Below are 19,058 nucleotides of genomic sequence, written 5' to 3'. Positions count from 1 at the left end.
ACATTTATTAATTTGTGAATGTTGAACCATCTTTGCCTCCCTGAGAACTCTGGAATAGATCCTGCTTGTTCATGGTAAATGAACTTTTGCAGGTGTTTTGGATTTAATTTCCTTAAGACTTCAAAGAGATATAGCAGAACCATGTTTTCATGAAGAGCTTGGTTTTTGTTTAAAAAAATGATAATGGAAAGAAGTTTAGGGTATAGGAGACTTTGCTAGAAATAGAAAATGAATCCTAGAGGGCATAGAGTTTGGATTATGCTTCTATATTTAGTAGTTTGCAAACTTTGGTAAGTCCTTTAACTTTTAAGTTTAAGATTTTATAATCCATAAAGTAAGGATCATAATTCTTGCCAATTAAAATTGTTTCAAGGATGGAGATGGGATTAATAATGTGTATAAAGAGACAAATATTGGAACTATCATTATTCAAATGGATTGTTTTTAATATTTCTACTGTTAAATTTATTTTGTTGTATGTTTCTGGAGACATACACAAAATTAGAATTGCATATCCATTTTAGAGTTTGTTAAATTCTTTTGTGTTTCTATATTACCAATTTTGCACGACAAAAAATTTTGAGGCAAAACCATTCATGGATCATGTCAAATCTGACCAAAATCTAGATACTTGTCCTTTCAAGCTTTCCTAATTTACAAAAATCTCCCTGGGTGGGACAAGTAAAAGTATATTTACTTTTAATCTGCATTAATTTCTAAATAAAAATACACTTATTTTTAAACACTCCATTTCAAATACAGTGAGCAGAGACTCTGCTATGCTTTCTTAGTCTAAAGCATTTGATTTGACCTCCTAGGCAAAAAATCTTTAATCAATACCAATATCCCAAGTGCTATTCTCAACCTTCTTATACTTTGAAGCATATTTGTTTTTTCCATCTATATTAAGTTACATTTTCAAATCTCATATTTGCACATTACATACCTTCTTATTTACTTTATATTTTGGAATATTAAATAAACTTTAACTTAACCTTATTGGGAAAAGGGAATTTTGATTGAATCATAAATGGCTAATAACAGTCCTTGACATATATGGAAGACCTATATTAATTCATACTGATATATATATATATATATCATAAATACTATTATTTTATTAAAAGGCTAACAGTTTAGCACCAGGAGTACATGCACACAGTGTTGAAAACACTGCTGTCCTGAATTGAAACTTCAATTCGTACTCATTAGTAGTTTAATAATTTAAATCAAAACATATGCAAAGTGAGAAAAGAAAAATAATCTGAATCTGTTTTTATCTCTTTTGGAATCCCTAAGGGCTGGTACTTTGTCTTAATATTCTATGAAAAGCGTAGAATCATTCTGTGTGCTTACAGTCCACCCTACCAGATGGCATTTGATAACTGTGTTATCTTTAACATGGACAGAATATTAGAAGGTTGTTCCCTTTAAAAATTTCTTTAAATGACTAAGAAAATTGCTTATTTAAATAACTACTTTTGTGTACCCTGTTGATCCTTCTGAAAAATTGGTGACTCAGATTCAGATGCATTACATGATCTGATGGAATTGACTAGAAAGAGAAGATGTTTTGCTTTTTTAAAGTTAATTTTCAACCTTCAAGCAATAATGAAAGAAAAACCTAGCTTACCTTAATCATGTTCTTAAATTATGTATCAGCAAACCAAAGACCAAATTCTAGTACTTTCTAGCTATTCATAGTAAGCATCTCTCAGTGCTTTCACCTGAGGTTAAAGGCCAAATAAAATCAAGTAGGTGTATTCAACCTGCCATCTGAGCCATGCAATTCCTCACTAACAAGCAGGTTTCTTGCTCCTGGCCTTTGCATTTACTGTGTCCTCTGCCTGTTCTTTTCCTCATCACTTGCTTTCTCAGCTACTTCAGGAAATCACCAAAACTTCACATTTTCAGTAAGCCTGTCCTGAACACTTCTATATAAAAGCAAAATAATCACCCTACCCTCCCTATATGTTCTTCCTGAATCATTGTATATTTTATCAGCACATAAGAATATTATAGCTATATGTTTTAATTTGTTCGTTCTCCTCCGCTACAATGTGAGTTGCACTAGGGTAGACTTTTCAAATGTGCCCTTCATTGCTGAAGTCCCAGTGTTTAACACAGGATCAATTTTTTACAAATATTTGTTGAAGTAATGACTGCATCCTGTAGGTATTATTGTTATTATGCTCATTTGTATTTAGGCTCCTGACCTAAAAATAGATAGTATAACCAATTCTGGAACCTGGGTGGCTGGCTCCAGTGCGTTCCAGTAAACTCTCTGATAAACCCAAAGAAGACAACTGCTCTTATACTCCTCTCAAATCTTGAAGAAGGGGCTCAGATTTTACTTCACTTATCAAAATAAAGATATAGGAAATGTTTTTACCCTAAGGAAGATGAAACAGTTACTACTATGTGTAGATTAAAAAAAAATGTATTATCCAGTTAAGTAAATTATAGAAACTGTAAAGAAATGGTGGCAGAAATCATAATGTAATTGAAGACGTCTGCATTTTCTATATTTACCAATGAAGTTACTAGAGGCTTAAATGAGATAAGCCATGTAAAATTTTAATATAGTTTCTGATATAGGGTATGCAGTTATTCTGAGATGACCATTTAGCCTCATTAAAAATATTTTAAAATATTTGTAGAAATATATTTAGGGTACATATATGCAAATAATCAAATTTTTATACTTGAAGCATCATTGCTTCTGTTCCTATTTCCAGTTATTCCTTCTATGCATTCTTTCTCCCCTTTAGAGATTAGTAAATAGTGATATATGTTGTTCACACAACTAATGTATATTATAGCTATATTAGAGATATATTTCAAACTCTGATGTAGCTCATACCACTCCTTTTAGTTTTTTGACAGAGAAATAACAAATCTTCCCTAATTATTTTATTATTTGCATCAGACCCTAAAATGAAAATAAAGGACTTGCTGACAGGGTCAAAAGAAGAAAATGATCAAATAAGAATTTTATTCTAAATCCTGGGTTTTCAAATGTTTTTTATGGACCCAACCTCATTTAAGAATGAAGCATGAAAAACAATAAATTATTAGAAGGAAGACTAGTAGAATAAAAGAAGAGGAACAGGAGGAAGGAGGAGGGAAGGGAAAGTAGAAACATTAGTAATTAAAATGGAACAAATTATATTCCATGCATGTATGAATATGCCAGAGTGAACTAACTTCACTACTATGTATAATTATAATGCATTAAAATAATTAAAAAGTGTGGTGGCATATACCTGTAATCCCTGCTACTTGGGAGGATGAGGCAGGAGGGTAGCAAGTTCAAGACCATCTCTGTTATTTAATGAGATGCTCATAACTTAGGAAGAAACTATCTCAAAGTAAAAATTTAAAAGGACTGGGGATGTGACTTGGTAGTAAATTATCCTAGGTTCAATCCCCTGTTCAAATAATAACAGTAACAATAATAATAATAATGCAAATCAAATTGACCATATATGTAACTGTTTAAAAAAATAATGGAGTATGCATGATATTGATGCACTGTTTAATAGCTTGAGGTATTTAAATGGTACAATGAAACTGAAAAAAAAAAAACAAAAAAAAAACTTGTTTCCCTCAGCACAAAATGAGGACTTACACAAAAAAATTATACAAAATTCACAATGCTTTCATTCTACAAAAAAATTGCTTAGTAGAATAGATCTTATACTTTAAAAGATTCAACCTAAATCTGGACTTGTAATTTTTTATGTAAAACTATCTTTCTTCAAAATATATTTCTTCTAACTTTCATGTAAACATAAGATGAAAAATTGTTCTTCAAGGAAAAAAAATATCTACACACTAATGAACAAAAAAGAACTCCATAATATCTGTAAGAGTAGAACAAGTAAATATGTCTAAAAGGGGAAAGCAACAGAGAATGTTCAGTGAAACTTTTTAGTAGTAAAATACAGTGTACAGGCATAGCATAATTCAGTGTTTTTTAAAAAAGTCTAGCTTAGTGTCATTATTTGTAGTTTCACTTTATCTTTTTTTGCTAAGAGCAAAAACCAAGAGGTAAATACTAAGAATCTACTATCAGTTCCTCTGTATAACTTTTTTTAAATGTTATATTTTTCATTATTTTCTACTCTTATCCTCTCACTATAATTAATTTAATGAAATTTAAAGTTTAGATTCAGAGGTTCAGACTTACATAGAAACTTTCAAAGATTTTTGCCTTGGCTTATTATTTCCTTGTATTTTATAATTTTCATTCAATTGTGTGTGTGTGTGTGTGTGTGTGTGTGTGTGTGTGTACAAGGACGCAATGGCATTTGCCCAAAAGAAATAAAATTTTGCCTAGAAATAATGATTTTAAAAATTTTTTTTACTTAATTAGAAATTGAGCATAGTGAGGATTCAGGGAAAAGGGAAACTGGGCCGCTAGTAGAGAGGCTGTTCCTGCAGTCCACAAGGAGGATGGCATTAGAGAAGGATTTCAGACACAACCAGATTCAGCACATATTTTAGACAGATCCAAGGGAGTTTGCTGATGAGTTCATTTGGGCAATAATAGGGAGCATTCAAGTTGAGAGTAGGAGACCTGAGAAAGTAGGAGGATGGAGTTGCACCTCTCTACCCAGTTGATGAAGCAAGGAAAACAACAAATTCTTGTTTATTTTTTATTCTGTTTTGTATTTTGAAGCTGGTTAGGGGCAGAGAGGGAATGATTTAAAAGAATTCCCAATGACCTTTTAGGTTTCCTGTCAACTCCAGGGAAATGCCTTTCAGGGGAGGGGTGGTATCTATGCCTGATCGATAACTTATAAGTAAAATTCTTCTAGAATTTATTGAATATTTCTCCTCTCCCTAGGGACATGCTCAGACAAATCCCTTTCACATCCCTCATATATCATCCAGATTACTTTCTTCATCCATGACTGCATAAGGTGACTAAATGGCTTATTTGAAAAGGAAATTATTGAATGGTTTTGAAGGTCAAACTCTAGACTTCATTGCCACAGAACTGGATATATGTGTGCAAATCCAAAATTCAACCTCAAAAGCTATAGGTTTTATCTTCTATCACTTAGTAAAGAATAGAAGAAAATAAATTCAATGTTTATTGAAACTTTACAAGATGCCAGAGGTTAGTCTGTAGACCCTGATACACACATACACACACACAAACACACACATATAATTTCAATTAAAACACCTCAACGTCTTTTAACATTAGTATTGTTGTAGTCCTTTTTATATTTGAAATTGGGAAACAATCATAAAATTGATAAGTGGAACTTAATTTTGAATTTAGACTCTTGTTTTCCAGATTCAGGAGTCTTAATCCAAGTTTTACCAATTTAAATATTATCTTGATATATTTTGAGCAGAACAAATGTGCTTAAATATTTTAACACTGTAATCTTCATGTGGCATTTAATACATTTGTTTGAATTGTAGAGACAGACTCTAAAATAAATAAGTTAGTTAAATTGAATTACATACAGAAACTTTAAGAAAATCATTACTGCATTTTCCAGAAAGGTAAGACTGTACTTTTAGAAATACCAGGATCACAATCTAGCTATTGTGAATTGAGCTTCTATAAACATTGATGTGTCTGTGTTACTGTAGTATGCTAATTTTAAGTCCTTTGGACATAAACTGAGGAGTGGGATAGCTGGGTCAAAAGGTGGGTCCAAAGTTGTATCCCATCTGTGTAGAGTGAATCAAAATGAAGTCTGTAAAAATTTTTTAAAAATTAAAAAAAGAAATACTGGGATCAAATATAAAATTCTTTATTCTACATCTTGCTATTAGTCCATGTTCTAATCTTTGTGTTTTAAAAACATAATGATATTTTGTGCAATTAGTATAAATCTTCTATAAATTAGTTGATAATTGAATTATATTTTCTTTCTGAAGGCAACTGATCGAGAGGGAGACCCAATAACATATGCCATTGAGAACGGAGATCCTCAGAGAGTTTTTAATCTTTCAGAAACGTAAGTTCAAAATGAAATGATTTATAACTTGACTTTTTTGTTTAGTGTTAAATATTGTACTATTAGCAAGAAAACAGACTTCTAATCAAATGCTTTCAGCTGTTTGTAGTGTTATTTTACGTTTTTTTTCTATGAATGTTAATGAGAGCTGGGAGGTTAATTCTGAATCCAGAAATCTTACTCGGGAGATCATTTATTTATTTTAAACATTTTTACTAAGTAAGATCTACTGAGGTGGAAATATTTCATTTACAGGCATAACCTGGGATTAATTAGATGACTTTAAAGCTGTCAGCTAGTCATAATGACAAGGACATTTTTACAAAGAGTAACTTAGCACTAAACTGTTCATTCAAAGGGAATCTCATAAGTTATGTTACATACACATGTAAGATGAAATGTAAGTTCATTCTTTGATTTCAGATAATGAGATAAGGTTTAGATAAGTATCACTTAACTCTGAAAACATCAGAGAAATTTCACATAACTATCGAGAAAACTGGGAGCAATTTGACACTGAAAGAAAGCATTTAGAGTTCCAGAAAGATCATTTGCTTTCCTTCTGCAATATCTAGGTGTTGCTCTGACATCTCATGTGTTTGTTAAAGAGTTGTGCTTGATGACTTCTGGCATTTTGTTTGTGAGTGTGTTTTACTCACTGGAAGAATGGAAATGCAAACTTTACCCTTGATTATAAAATGAGAACCTTTACAAACAAGCTAATCACTGCTTCTGTGTCTGGAACATGTGTTACATAATGCCAAATCAAAACAGCCATGTGTGATTTCCTGAGTCTTTTGAGGAACACCTGCAATTTCACATTGAATAAAGTTTTAGAACCACGAAGGAGTAATGCTGGGGAAACTGAACACAACAACAGTATTTTTTACACTTTTACATTCCAAAGACAAATAAGCTTCTATTTAAAAAATGTTAAGTCTTAACCATTTGAAGTTTCCCCACAGGGACATCAAAATCCTAAATTAGCTACCATTTATCATTATTATTAAATAAAGAAAACTATTTAAAAGGGCACCATAATGGTAGTACTAATGTGAAAACAGACATAGATAGCTGGGATAGACTTAAGAATTCAGATGTCATTTCTAATATTTAGTGTCAGTTGATTTCAAAGTTGATCCAATCAGCAAAGAAATTTCTTTCGACTAATGAAGTTGGATCTTTGCTTTACACCATCCATGATAACTAAGTGAAAGTGAATTTCAGGCCTAAATAGAAGAGATAAAACTAGCTCTTAGAAGAAAATTCAGAAGGAAATCTTTATTACGTGGATTAGGCAATAATTTTTAGATATTAAACAATATGCATAAATGATTTCTGAGAAGACATACTGCATTTCATCAGTTTTTAAAAAATAAAGTTTTTCAAGTGGCAACATCATGAAAGTAAAAGACAACCCAAACACATCATAAATTTTAAATGAGTATGATACAAATCATGTACTAAGAATGCATAAAGAACTATTCCAACTCAAAAATAGAGAATTCAATTAAAAATGGTAAGTAATTTGATTACACATTTCAGCAAAAAATATATGAAGAGTTAATAAGCAAATGAAAATAGTCTCATAGTTGCTAGTCATTATGGAAATCAAGATTTAAAGTCTATAAAGATTATTCACTTACTTACACTTACAATGAAAAAGAAATGCAGTAGCAGTATGGGTAAGAATGTGGAGACACTGTAATCCTCATATATTTCGGATGGGAATGTAAAATATACCCTTTGGAAAAAGTATGTATTATTAGAATGTATTATATGATTCCTTTCATATGAAATGTCCAGGTTCAGCAAATCTGTATAGTCTAAATGTAGACTAGTGTTTTTTTTGAAAATGGGGTCGGGAAAGGAGGAGGAGTAGAATGGAATCATGGAATTTGTGACCAATCATGTCAGCCTCCTTTCACTTCACCTAATGTTTCCGAGATTCTTCTATTTAGCATCATGCATCAGTTCTTCACTGCTTTTCCTTTATGCCTAATATTCCATTTTATGTGTAAACAACTATTTATTCATTCATAAATTAATACACATTTGGGTTTTTTTGATTCCTTTGAGTTATTGTGAATGCTGCTGTTATGAGCATATATGCATGTGTTTAAGTATGTGTAATCAGGGTTTGGGGAATATATACTCAGGAATAGAACTGCCAGTACTGTTAATATATAAACTTGCAAAAATTATTACTTCCCTAAATGCAACCCAGTGTATCCTGGCTCACCTCCATCCAGCTAGTAGTAAGATTCCTCCTTGCCAGGTATTTCTGGAATTTCAAAAAAGGATGCTTCTATGTACCCATAAACCAGTCTTGGAAATCAACAAAATAAAACAAGTGGAGTTACTGGGTCTCTGATTTTGATTGATTATCTGTAACTCACTACATGTGGTATGAATTATTGAAATTTCACTACTACATTAAAAAGCACTTATGTTAAAATGAAGCATTGTTATCAATCAGAAACAAACTGTTTTATACCTTAGAAATATTTTAGTGTTTTATTAATTATGATAAACTCTACCTCATGTACATATATGACTATATAACCAATGTGACCCTACAATATGTACAATTAGAAAAATGAGAAATTATACTCCATTTATATACGATTTATCAAAATGCATAAATGCATTCTACTGTCATGTATAACTAATTAAAACAAATTTAAAAAAAAAAAAGGTAAACTTTCTTCCACAGTAGATGCTTGTTAGGGCTTCATGAAAATGTCATGTGCAGTATCAGATTTTAAAATCTAGGAAATTCATGTTGAACTTGGTTTAGAAAGCAATGCAAATGATCAAACTCTTAAAAAGAATTACATTAAAGAATAAAACATTAAATATTTGACAGCATTTTTCACAGATAAAAAGAAATAGTACTAAAAATTTTCTAAATATAATTCTTTACTAAATGCTGCTCATAGTCCATTATATATAAGTTAAATTGAGTCCTAAATTTTAAAAAATAACTTACAAATTTGTTACTATAGCAACAGAAGACTTTGTATTTATATTACAAAATGAGAGACTAATTTACTAATTATATTTTGCTAGAAAGAATGTAAAATATAAAACCTGATTCTTCTTTTGAAAATAATTATGTATTTAAATGTGGTTATGCAAGAAAATAATAGAAATAATATTACAGAAATAACAATAATATCTAAAATTTTAAAAATTCTCTATTTCTGGTTTCCTACAAGGACCTTGTATTATTTTGAAATTAGAAAGAAAAAAAATGTAAACTTTTATCCATAAAACTTGTCAAGATAAAATTCAAATATTTTGCAATTCCACAATGAGCACATGTGTGACAATGAATGAAAAGGTTATATTGATTATTTATAAGAAACCATTTCTTGACTCAAAGAATTGTGAGACTGCTAAGGAGTAATGGAGTATTTTACTTTTGAAATAATCACAAATAAGATAGATACCTTTCTTCCAGGAATGAATTAAGCATAGTTTAGTTTTATTTGATATTTTCTCCCTAGAAGCTAGAGAATCAGCTCACTATCTTATTCATTTTTGCAATTTATCATTGTTTCTGAAAAAGCTTGACAGTCTTAAAAAGCCTTTTTCAATTTTCAACATGAATCCTAGTATTATACATCTTAAGTACTCAAACCATGATTGCTGACAGGGGGAAAAAAAACTGTGAAAAGTGGTTCACTGCAGTAAGAAGACTCAATGTGACATAATATGTTTCTGTGTCTTTCTCTTTTCTCTGCCACTAGCACAGGGATTCTCACCTTAGGGAAAGCACTGGACAGGGAAAGCACAGATCGCTACATTCTGATTGTCACAGCTTCAGATGGCAGGCCAGATGGGGTGAGTATGCTTGGTGGGAAAGGCCTTTCAAAATAGTCTTAAAGAAACTTTGAGTCTTACCATCTTACACTCAAAAAAAAATGTGTGTAACCTTCATGAATTAATCCTTTTTTCACCTGGAGCAACTTATAATTAGCAGAAGTGCTCTTTTCTCCAAAGGGCCATTTCAAAAAGATGCGTGTACACTCTGAATCTGTTCTGACATTGCAACCTTTGACCTGCCAGAACAGATACTTGTGATTATCATTCTTGCCCAGCTTACATGAAAATGAAATCTCCTTTCTCCTAACAAATATTTCATTGTGTCTCACTGGAGCAACACTATGAGATGTGTTCTCACAGTTTTTCTATGTTGAAACCTCTGTCCCTTGTTATCAATTTTGCAGAGAGAGTTTGGAAATGGTACTGAGGAAATTGATTTGATTGATTCCGTAGGCATTTGTTAGTATCAGTCAAATCCTAAGTAATTCATGATGATCACAGTGGTTTAAAGGGACCCATAAATTCTTTCCTCTGGATCTAAAAGTCAGTTGAAAGAATAAGTAAACTATTAGTTTTTCTCGAATGTTATTTTGTTCTGTTTTGGTTTATGCCAATGATTATATCTAGGAACTCACACATGCTGGACAAGTGCTCTACCACTGGGCTCCATCCCCAACCCTCTGAAATGTTTTAAAATCACTTGTCTGTGTTCTTTGAACAGCCCTGTTTCCAACCATTACATACTGATTCCTAAGCATTATAATATTCCCATCATTGTCAATTGCTCTTCAACCACCATATCTATGCCATAAGCTAGTTTCGGTTTCCTTTTCTTTAGTCAGGTGATTATAAGCCACGTCAGCACTGATATCTGGAAATAATTCAGAACCAATATAATTGAATAGGCAAAACTCACCCAACTCAAATAGCATATCTCTAGTTTACTTGATATAACTTCTTGGATCTATATAACTCCTTGGCTGGGGCATAATAGAATGCACTCCTCACATTTATTTGAGAATTTGTGAGAAATTTTACCATGATAAAACGTATAAATTTGATACTTGGATAGTTTTAGAATCTTAATTAAAAGTGAGAAAAAATAGGAATAATTCATTGAGTTGGTAATTACAATCCCTAATAACAAGCTATTTGACATTTTCAGGGATTAGATAAAATATTTTGAAGAAAATAAAATATACAGACCACTTTTAGGAAATAGTGGGAACAATTGAACTGCTATAGATAATAATAAAAGATTGAAAAAAATTAAAACCGAAGATTGATTTTCATACATGCAGTGTCCTGATTTTTTATAGTGTATCTGTTACATGCAGGTGAAAAAGTAAGTGAGAGTCTATGGAAGGAAATAGTGAAGAACTTGTTTTGTAATGATGGTGTAATGGAAAACTTGGCTGATCTCTGAGAAATAATTCTAAGGAAAAGGAGAAGGAATTATTTAGTACTAAATAAGGGGGATAATTAGAGGAAGTGAAGTAAAGAGAGAACATTCAGGTCAATGTTACATGGAAAATGTGAAGGATAACAGTTTTGAGATATGTCATATGTAGTAATTGAGAAATTAGTGGCATTAATGTTAGGTAGGACACTTTAAGTCTTATCTTAGTAATAAAATTTCTTAGACAAGGAGTCCTGGGTTATAATTAATGATTTAATTCCCTTTAGGGCATTTTCAGAAATTTGTACATTTCAGTTCTTCTTGGCCAGGTCTTCTATAGCATCTCTAGGTTTCTAATTTCTCAATCTTATGACCATTACAATGTCTCAATATTGATAATAATTTTGATCATAAAGCTAAGAATTTTAGCTTCAAAATATTACTTTTTGAAAAAGAATTAGTTTATTTAAAAAAATTGTATTGAGAATATTGTAGAGAAGGAACATATAGATTTCAAACAAAGAAAAATTTCCTCAGGTAATTTAATCATTTATATAAAATTTTAGGGACATATTATGAATATATTTAGTAGGTTTCTAAAGAAGTAATTACAAAAATAATATTCTCACATAATAGCATTTTAAATAAGCATTTAAACTGTATGCTTCATAGAGTTAGAGCAAAATAAACCATTTAACCTTCATAATCATGGGTTTTAAGGTAGAATTTTCATAAGCACAAACCACAAATGATTGGATTTTAAATAAAATGATACCAACAATTTGTGTGAAACAGGTTGCCAGGGTAAATTTGACATTTTTTTTTTTAAATTTTTTTCATGAAGAGTCACCTCTCCTCCTATCACCTTAGAATGGAGTTGAGAAGAAAGTTCACACTGTATTTTAGGTCCTTATGAAATTGTTTTTTTCAAAATTTGATTTAATGCTCTTACATTTTCCCTTTAATAAATCTACTTTGTTAAGAAGAGTTGAAAAAAACTATTAAATATAATCTATAATTCAATATTATAAGTATTTAAATATCTTTAGCTATCACAAATAATTACAGATAAAATCATACATATTTTACATTTTAATAATTATATTTATTTGAAATTACTACAAATTTGTGAAGTTGTTGAATTCTTTAAGGGAACTACTACTATTCCTTCTTAAAATATTTTCACATTTTTGCTGAAACAAACTTTTTTGAACATTTTACATGTTAGTTTTTTAAACCTTTACATTTTACCTAATCTACTTATAGTAATAACTTGTAAGAAAGTTCTCACATAAATGTATCTTTTTTCTTTAAATAAATATATATCTTTTTAAAAGCATAATGTAATATTCTTTAATTCTAAAATAAACCAAATCCAACTAATCTTATCTAAAAAAACATTTTATGGAAAATCTTACAAATGTTGCTATGTGTTTATGTATATACTTTGATTAACAACCAGTATTAGGATTAGTCTTCAGGATTGTGTCCATGAATAAGAAGTCCAGGCTACATTATCATAATCAAAGCAGCATTTTTTTTCAAATATAAAGAATTTGAAGAGCTGACACTCTGATGCATGCCTGTAATCACAGTGGCTCAGGAGGCTTAGGCAGGAGAATCCCAAGTTCAAAACCAACCTCAGCAATTTAGCAAGACTCTAAGTAATTCCCCAAGACCCTGTCTCAAAATACAGTATCAAAAAACAGTGCTGGGGGGCTGGGGAGATAGCTCAGTCGGTAGAGTGCTTGCCTTGCAAGCACAAGGCCCTGGGTTCGATCCCCAGCACCCCCCCCAAAAAAAAAAAAAAAAACCAGTGCTGGGGATGTTGCTTAGTAGTTCAGTGACCCTGGTTCAAAAAAAAAAAAAAAAAAAAAAAAAAAAGAAAAGAAATTGAAGAAAGGATTCTGGGACAATAACAGAAAGCAGAAAGAATCTTTCTCATCATCTAGACTGCCGCTTGCCGCCGACCAGTGGGACAAACGACACGCACTCTTCAGAAGTTCAAGAAGCAGCTTCTTGCTTTATTCTGATGACACCCTCAATATATAAGCAATCTCAAGCATAAGCAATTGTAATCAGATGCGACCATCCAATCCTATTAAAGGTCAAGCGATCAGGAGCTCAAGCACACATGTAAGATATATCTGTCCATGCGCTAGGCAGCTGAACTAATTATCATACAGCCAATGGTAAACACTTCCTGTTTTTCTCAAGGCATATTCAGCACGCCCTTTGGCTCTCTGCCAGTCACCATCTTTGGATGCATGTGGCGTAACCCTGGGTCCCGGGTCTTGCCCGCCACATTTCCCCCTGTCTGTTTATAAAAGAGACCTTGCCTGTCTTAGGTTGTCCACGGCAGAGCAACATCCTTACCCATCATTGAACAATGAGGCTCTAGCCCTCATTTCCTGTCTTAGGTTGGTATGAGCTCCCCATGAATCTTACCCATCTTAGACTACCGGTCCAGCATATTTAACCAGACTTGGGGGGATGAGCCAGCATCAATTGCGATGAGAGCTTGGGGAATAATGGCTGTTTCTCTGCGCCAATGTCTACGCATTTTGTATAAACACTATATGCACCGAACAGATACAACACAATAAACCTCCCACAGACGAAAACCCAAACCATTCTTTTCCCCATTGAACAGCACATTGGAGAAATGTGGCCAATTGTTGTAAAAATAAGAGGATATAGAATAGAAGAATTGGTAAGGGGTACAGGATAGGGCCACATCTTTACTATCCCCCTTAGTTCATGCGAGTCTCCTCCATTAACTTGGTGAGAAATCACCAACACCATCAGCAGGAGAAGCCTCCTCATCTTCTTCCTGTTTTTGGGTCTCTGTTGAGGCCTTGACCAATCTCTCTGGCACCCAAATTGGCAATTGTGCGTCCTGTGGGAAAACAAACAGATCCTCGGGTCCAGATTAATACCGGATCCGGGCCTTTCCATTGTCTCCATAGAATGTCCTCCCAGAGCACTTGAGGTAGATGTTTTTTATTAGGCTCTGAATGACGGTCAGCAGCCTATCGGCCCTCAGAATGGAGATTTAAAAAATTTAAGATGAACAAGGCAACAGATAATTTGTCTTTTGGGGATCTGTATGATGCCCCTATTCCCCCTTTTTGTTTATAAAGCATGTTTTTAAGCATTAAATGGGCACGCTCAACAATGCTTTGTCCAGTAGGATTATAGGGAATTCCTGTGACATGTTGAATACCAAAGGTGGAACAAAATTGTTTAAAGGCCTGGGACATATATCCAGGACCATTATCTGTTTTAATTTGTTTGGGAACCCCCAGGATGGAGAAAGAGTGTAAACAGTGTGTTATTACATCTTTGGTTTTTTTCTCCAGTATGAACAGAGGCCATAATAAATCCTGAAAAGGTATCAATAGACACATGAATGAATTGTAGTTTTCAAAATTCTGAATAATGAGTTATATCCATTTGCCAAATATGATTGGGCTGAAGCCCTTTTGGATTTACTCCTAACGAGGGGTTAGGAATAAGTGTAGCACATTTAGCACAAGACTTGACTATGTCCCGAGCTGTTGCCTTAGTAATTTTATAGCGTGTATGTAGAGTGGAAGCATTGACGTGAAATTTGGAATGAAAAGTTTTTGCATTTTCAAGCCTATTAAAGATGTGTGGGTCTCTGGTGGCCGTGTCCGTTAAATCATTGTGTAACCTTAGAGGACCTGGAAGGCCAGTATGAGCCTGAACATGCCCAATAAAAAAAGGATCTTTTCTGTCCCAGATAAGTTTTTGTAAGCATTGTAAATATTTAGTAATAGTAGAGGTGAGGGGAATCAGACCAGTTAATTCTAAATTTTGAATAGCATTAACAATGTATTTGCTATCAGAGAATAGGTTAAAAGGCTCATGGTGAGTTTTGAATACTTCTATAGCTACTAATAGTTCTGTTTGTTGTGCAGATAGAGTATTAAACAGCAATGTTTCTGTACCATTATCTATAGTAATAGCACCTGTACCATTTTTTTGATCCATCAGTAAATATAAGGGTAGCTCCTACAATAGGATCTTTTCAGGTGACTTTAGGAAAAATTATAGGATGTTGACTCCAAAATTGGAGAAGAGGATCAGATGGAAAATGATTGCCAAACACAGCAGAAGTACTAGTAAAGACTATAGTCCATGAATTTGAATTATTAATAAGATATCATATCTGACCAGTAGTATATGGAGTAGTGATTGTTGAGGGATGTGATCCAAAGGTGGAAAGGGATACTTTTAACGCCTTAAGGATTAATTCTGCCACAGATTCAGTAAACAAGGATAAGACCTTGTTAGGGACATAATGCATGTGAACCCATAGAATAGGACCCTTTCACCAAAACACTCCTGTGGGTAAATTATTTGTGGCCAAGACAATGAATGATAAAGGCTTAGCTAGGTCAATCCGATCAAGATGAACCTTTTCCATAGCTGTTTCAACAAGCTTGAGAGCTGTTCGAGCCTGAGGGGTAAGCACCCGCTTAGAAAGGGGGTCAGAATCACCTTTAAGAATATCAAACAGGGGGCTCAAACTTGAGGTGGGTTAATGAAGGTAAGATCTAATCCAATTAATATCATCCAAAAGTTTTTGAAAATCATTTAAAGTTCTAAGTTTTTCCACCCGAATGGTAATTTTTATGGGTTTAACCATAGTTGCATTTATGATAGATCCCAGGAAGTTTTTGGTGTCTGTCATTTATACTTTATTAATGGCAATATGTAAGCCCCATCTTTCCAGTGACTTTAGTAAGGAATTATAACATTGCTCTAAGACAGGTTTTTCCTTATGAGCTAGCAAAATATCATCCATATAATGATAGATTAAAAGTTGAGGGTTTATTTGTTGATACACACAGGGGTGAAAATTAATCTGATTACCTTGCCCTTCATATGGTCCTTGGCCTGTCAGCATGTTTAGATTCCATTGAGGATTGCCCGCAACTGCATTAGGTCGGGCAGTATCAGAACATAACTCCTGGTTAGCCACCTTCCATTTTAATATGGCTGCGCTTTTGTTAGGATTGGAAGCCATACCCAGTCCCCTTAAAGTCTGATCTGCCTGTTGAAGTGGCCAGGCTTTGGGCCATTCTGTAATTTTGATAATACTTTTGTCAACCCCAGTATCTAATAAGCCCTCAAAACTTTTGCCTTCTATCACTAACTTTGTCATAGGTCTATCTTTTAAATCCAATGTTAACATGACCATATTTTGGCCAGTAGAACCTAATCCTTTATTTCCCCTAATAATATTCTTTGATGGATTTTGATCATGGCAGCTGGGTAAGACCAACAATTGTGCTATGTGATCACCCTGAGCTATTATGGCTACACCTCTGGGTGAAGAAGCAAGGATTTTTATTTCTCCTGTAAAATCAGGGTCTATAACTCCAGGGACAATATTTAATCCTTTTAAAGCAGAAGAACTCCTCCCCAGAATTAGTCCCACTGTTCCTTTAGGTAATGGGCCGACAACCGAAGTTGGTATTGGTTGTACTCCCATCTGTGGAGTTAATACTACTCTGGCGGAGGCACAGAGGTCTGAACATCTATTCTCTCTTTTAGAAGCTTGACTTGATTTTTCTTCTTTTACAGTTTCTAATATCTTTTCCCCTTCTCTTAACCGTTCTTGAAATTTTGGTTTTTTGGAAGTCAGACAGAAATGAACTAATGTCCATATGGCCACAACAACAACAAACAGAAATGAAACAAGAAAAGGTAACACAAATAACACCTTACACATATTCATTTACTTACAGGACGTCCTTTGCTGTCTCTTGGGACAGCCTTTCATTACATTCCCTCTCTAGGGGAATCTTCCGTTAAAACCTTAAGGCCACCATTTCCTCAAATAGGGAAACCTTCTCATTAATTATGCTAGTGAAACTGTCTTTCACTTCCTTGAGCGCTCACCATTCCCGGTTCGGGACACCACTTGCCGCTTGCCGCCTGCTGCCAACCAGCAGGACAAATGACACGCACTATTCAGAAGTTCATGAAGCAGTTTTCTGCTTTATTCGGACAACACCCTCGATATATAAGCAGTCTCATGCATAAGCAATTGTAATCAGATATTTCCATCCAATCCTATTAAAGGTCAAGCGATCACGAGCTCAAGCACACATGAAAGATATATCTGTCCATGCGCTAGGCGGCTGAACTAATTATCATACAGCCAATGGTAAACACTTCCTGTTGTTCTCAAGGTGCATTCAGCAAGCCCTTTGGCTCTCTGCCAGTCGCCATCTTTGGATGCATGTAACCCTGGGCCCCAGGTCTCGCCCGCCACATAGACAATAACCGCGCTGGGAGAATTTATTAAACATAACTGTTTGGAACTTAGTGATGGCTTGCATATTCCAGGTAAACTGCACTTATTTCCAGTCATTTCTAGCTTTTAGCATATTAGTAGCCACCCATTCACTATCATCACCCCATGGCAGATAGCTATACATGCGCTCCTGAAACAGTCCTCACACTGCTTGCAAAAGCCAGGGTGAATAAGAAAGACTCTGTCCTACAAATACTGGAGATGTGTTCTCTGATCACAGAGGTGCAGCAGGAAGGTTATATTGTTATGGTTATACCTTTCTCTATGATCACAACACCCTCCTCCTCTATCTGAAATGACTTCCAGGGAATTTAAAAGGTCTCTCTCCTCTTATTTTTCTTTTTTCCCTTTTGGGAGCCAACTATTGAAGACTAGAAAAAGCAACCATGCATATGGGAGAAATTAGAAAGTCACCATGCATACCCAGGTTCCAGAAGGGATAGGCTCAGAAATAACAGTGATAGTTAATCGCAGTTACTTGGGAGACTGAAGTAGGAGGATTGCAAGTTTGGAGCCATTCTGGGAAGCAGTGAACTGCCATAAGTAAATAAATAAATACCTGGATAAATAGAGAAATTCTTAGAAGAACTGAAGTTCATATTACTTTACAGACTGAACCTCAGTGAAGATACAGTCTACAACAATAAAAATTAACAAACAAAAAACAAAAAAAGACTCCAAGAAACCCTGCGGAAGGAGAAGAATCTGATTTTAGGGTTATCACATAATTAGATTCAAATATCCAACTTTCAACAAGAAAATTGTGAAGCATACAAATATAGGAAAGTACGATCCATTCAAAGGAAAAAAAAACAAACAAAAAACCCAACCAAAATTGTTTCTGAAAAAGACCTGCTGGATCTACTACACAAGTTCTTTAAGATAGTTCTCCAAGAGATACAAAAAGAAAGGAGGATCTAGAGAAAATTAAAAAAAAAAAAATTGAATAAAATGGAATTATAAATAGAAAATCTAAAAAGATAACAAAAAATTTCAAAACAAATTTCAAAAAGAATTTTCAGAAGAAATTTTGAAACCTAAAATTATTATAATTGAAATGAAAAAATTCGCTGTGGAAATTCACAGGCAAATTTGAGCAGGTTAAAGAATGAATCAGCAAATACGAAGGCAGGCAATAGAAATTATTTAAGTCTGAAAAATAGAAAGAAAAAAAAAGATTAAAGAAAAGTGAACAGAATGTAAGGAATTTGTAGAACACCATCAAGCTGATATGCATATGTATTGTGGAAATTCCAGGAGTGAAAGAAAAATAGGAAAGGATAGAGAATATTTGAAAGTAATAATTACTGGAAATTTCTTAATTTTGATGAAAACCATGAATATATCACCTAAGAAACTCAATGAACTCTGAGGATGAACTCAAAGACACCAAACAAAGATACATTATAATCAAACTACATATGAAAAGCCACGAACAAAAAGAAGATTTTGAAAGCACCAAGACAGTGGTAATTAATCATATGCAAGG

General features: G+C 33.4%; 1 protein-coding gene across 1 annotated transcript in view; it reads left to right on the top strand.

Moving 5' to 3' along the window:
* Positions 1 to 19,058, top strand: part of Pcdh15 (protocadherin related 15) — a 942,952-nt gene that overhangs the window by 672,119 nt on the left and 251,775 nt on the right. Inside the window, 2 exon segments of the mRNA XM_047552806.1 lie at positions 5,908 to 5,987; positions 9,743 to 9,836. Of these exon segments, the coding sequence (XP_047408762.1) occupies positions 5,908 to 5,987; positions 9,743 to 9,836 (174 nt within the window).

The sequence above is a fragment of the Sciurus carolinensis genome, chromosome 5 (assembly GCF_902686445.1).
Source record: "Sciurus carolinensis chromosome 5, mSciCar1.2, whole genome shotgun sequence".
Classification (NCBI taxonomy): Eukaryota; Metazoa; Chordata; class Mammalia; order Rodentia; family Sciuridae; genus Sciurus; species Sciurus carolinensis.
The sequence above is the reverse complement of the archived record's forward strand: the minus strand, read 5'-3'. Positions and strand labels throughout refer to the sequence as shown.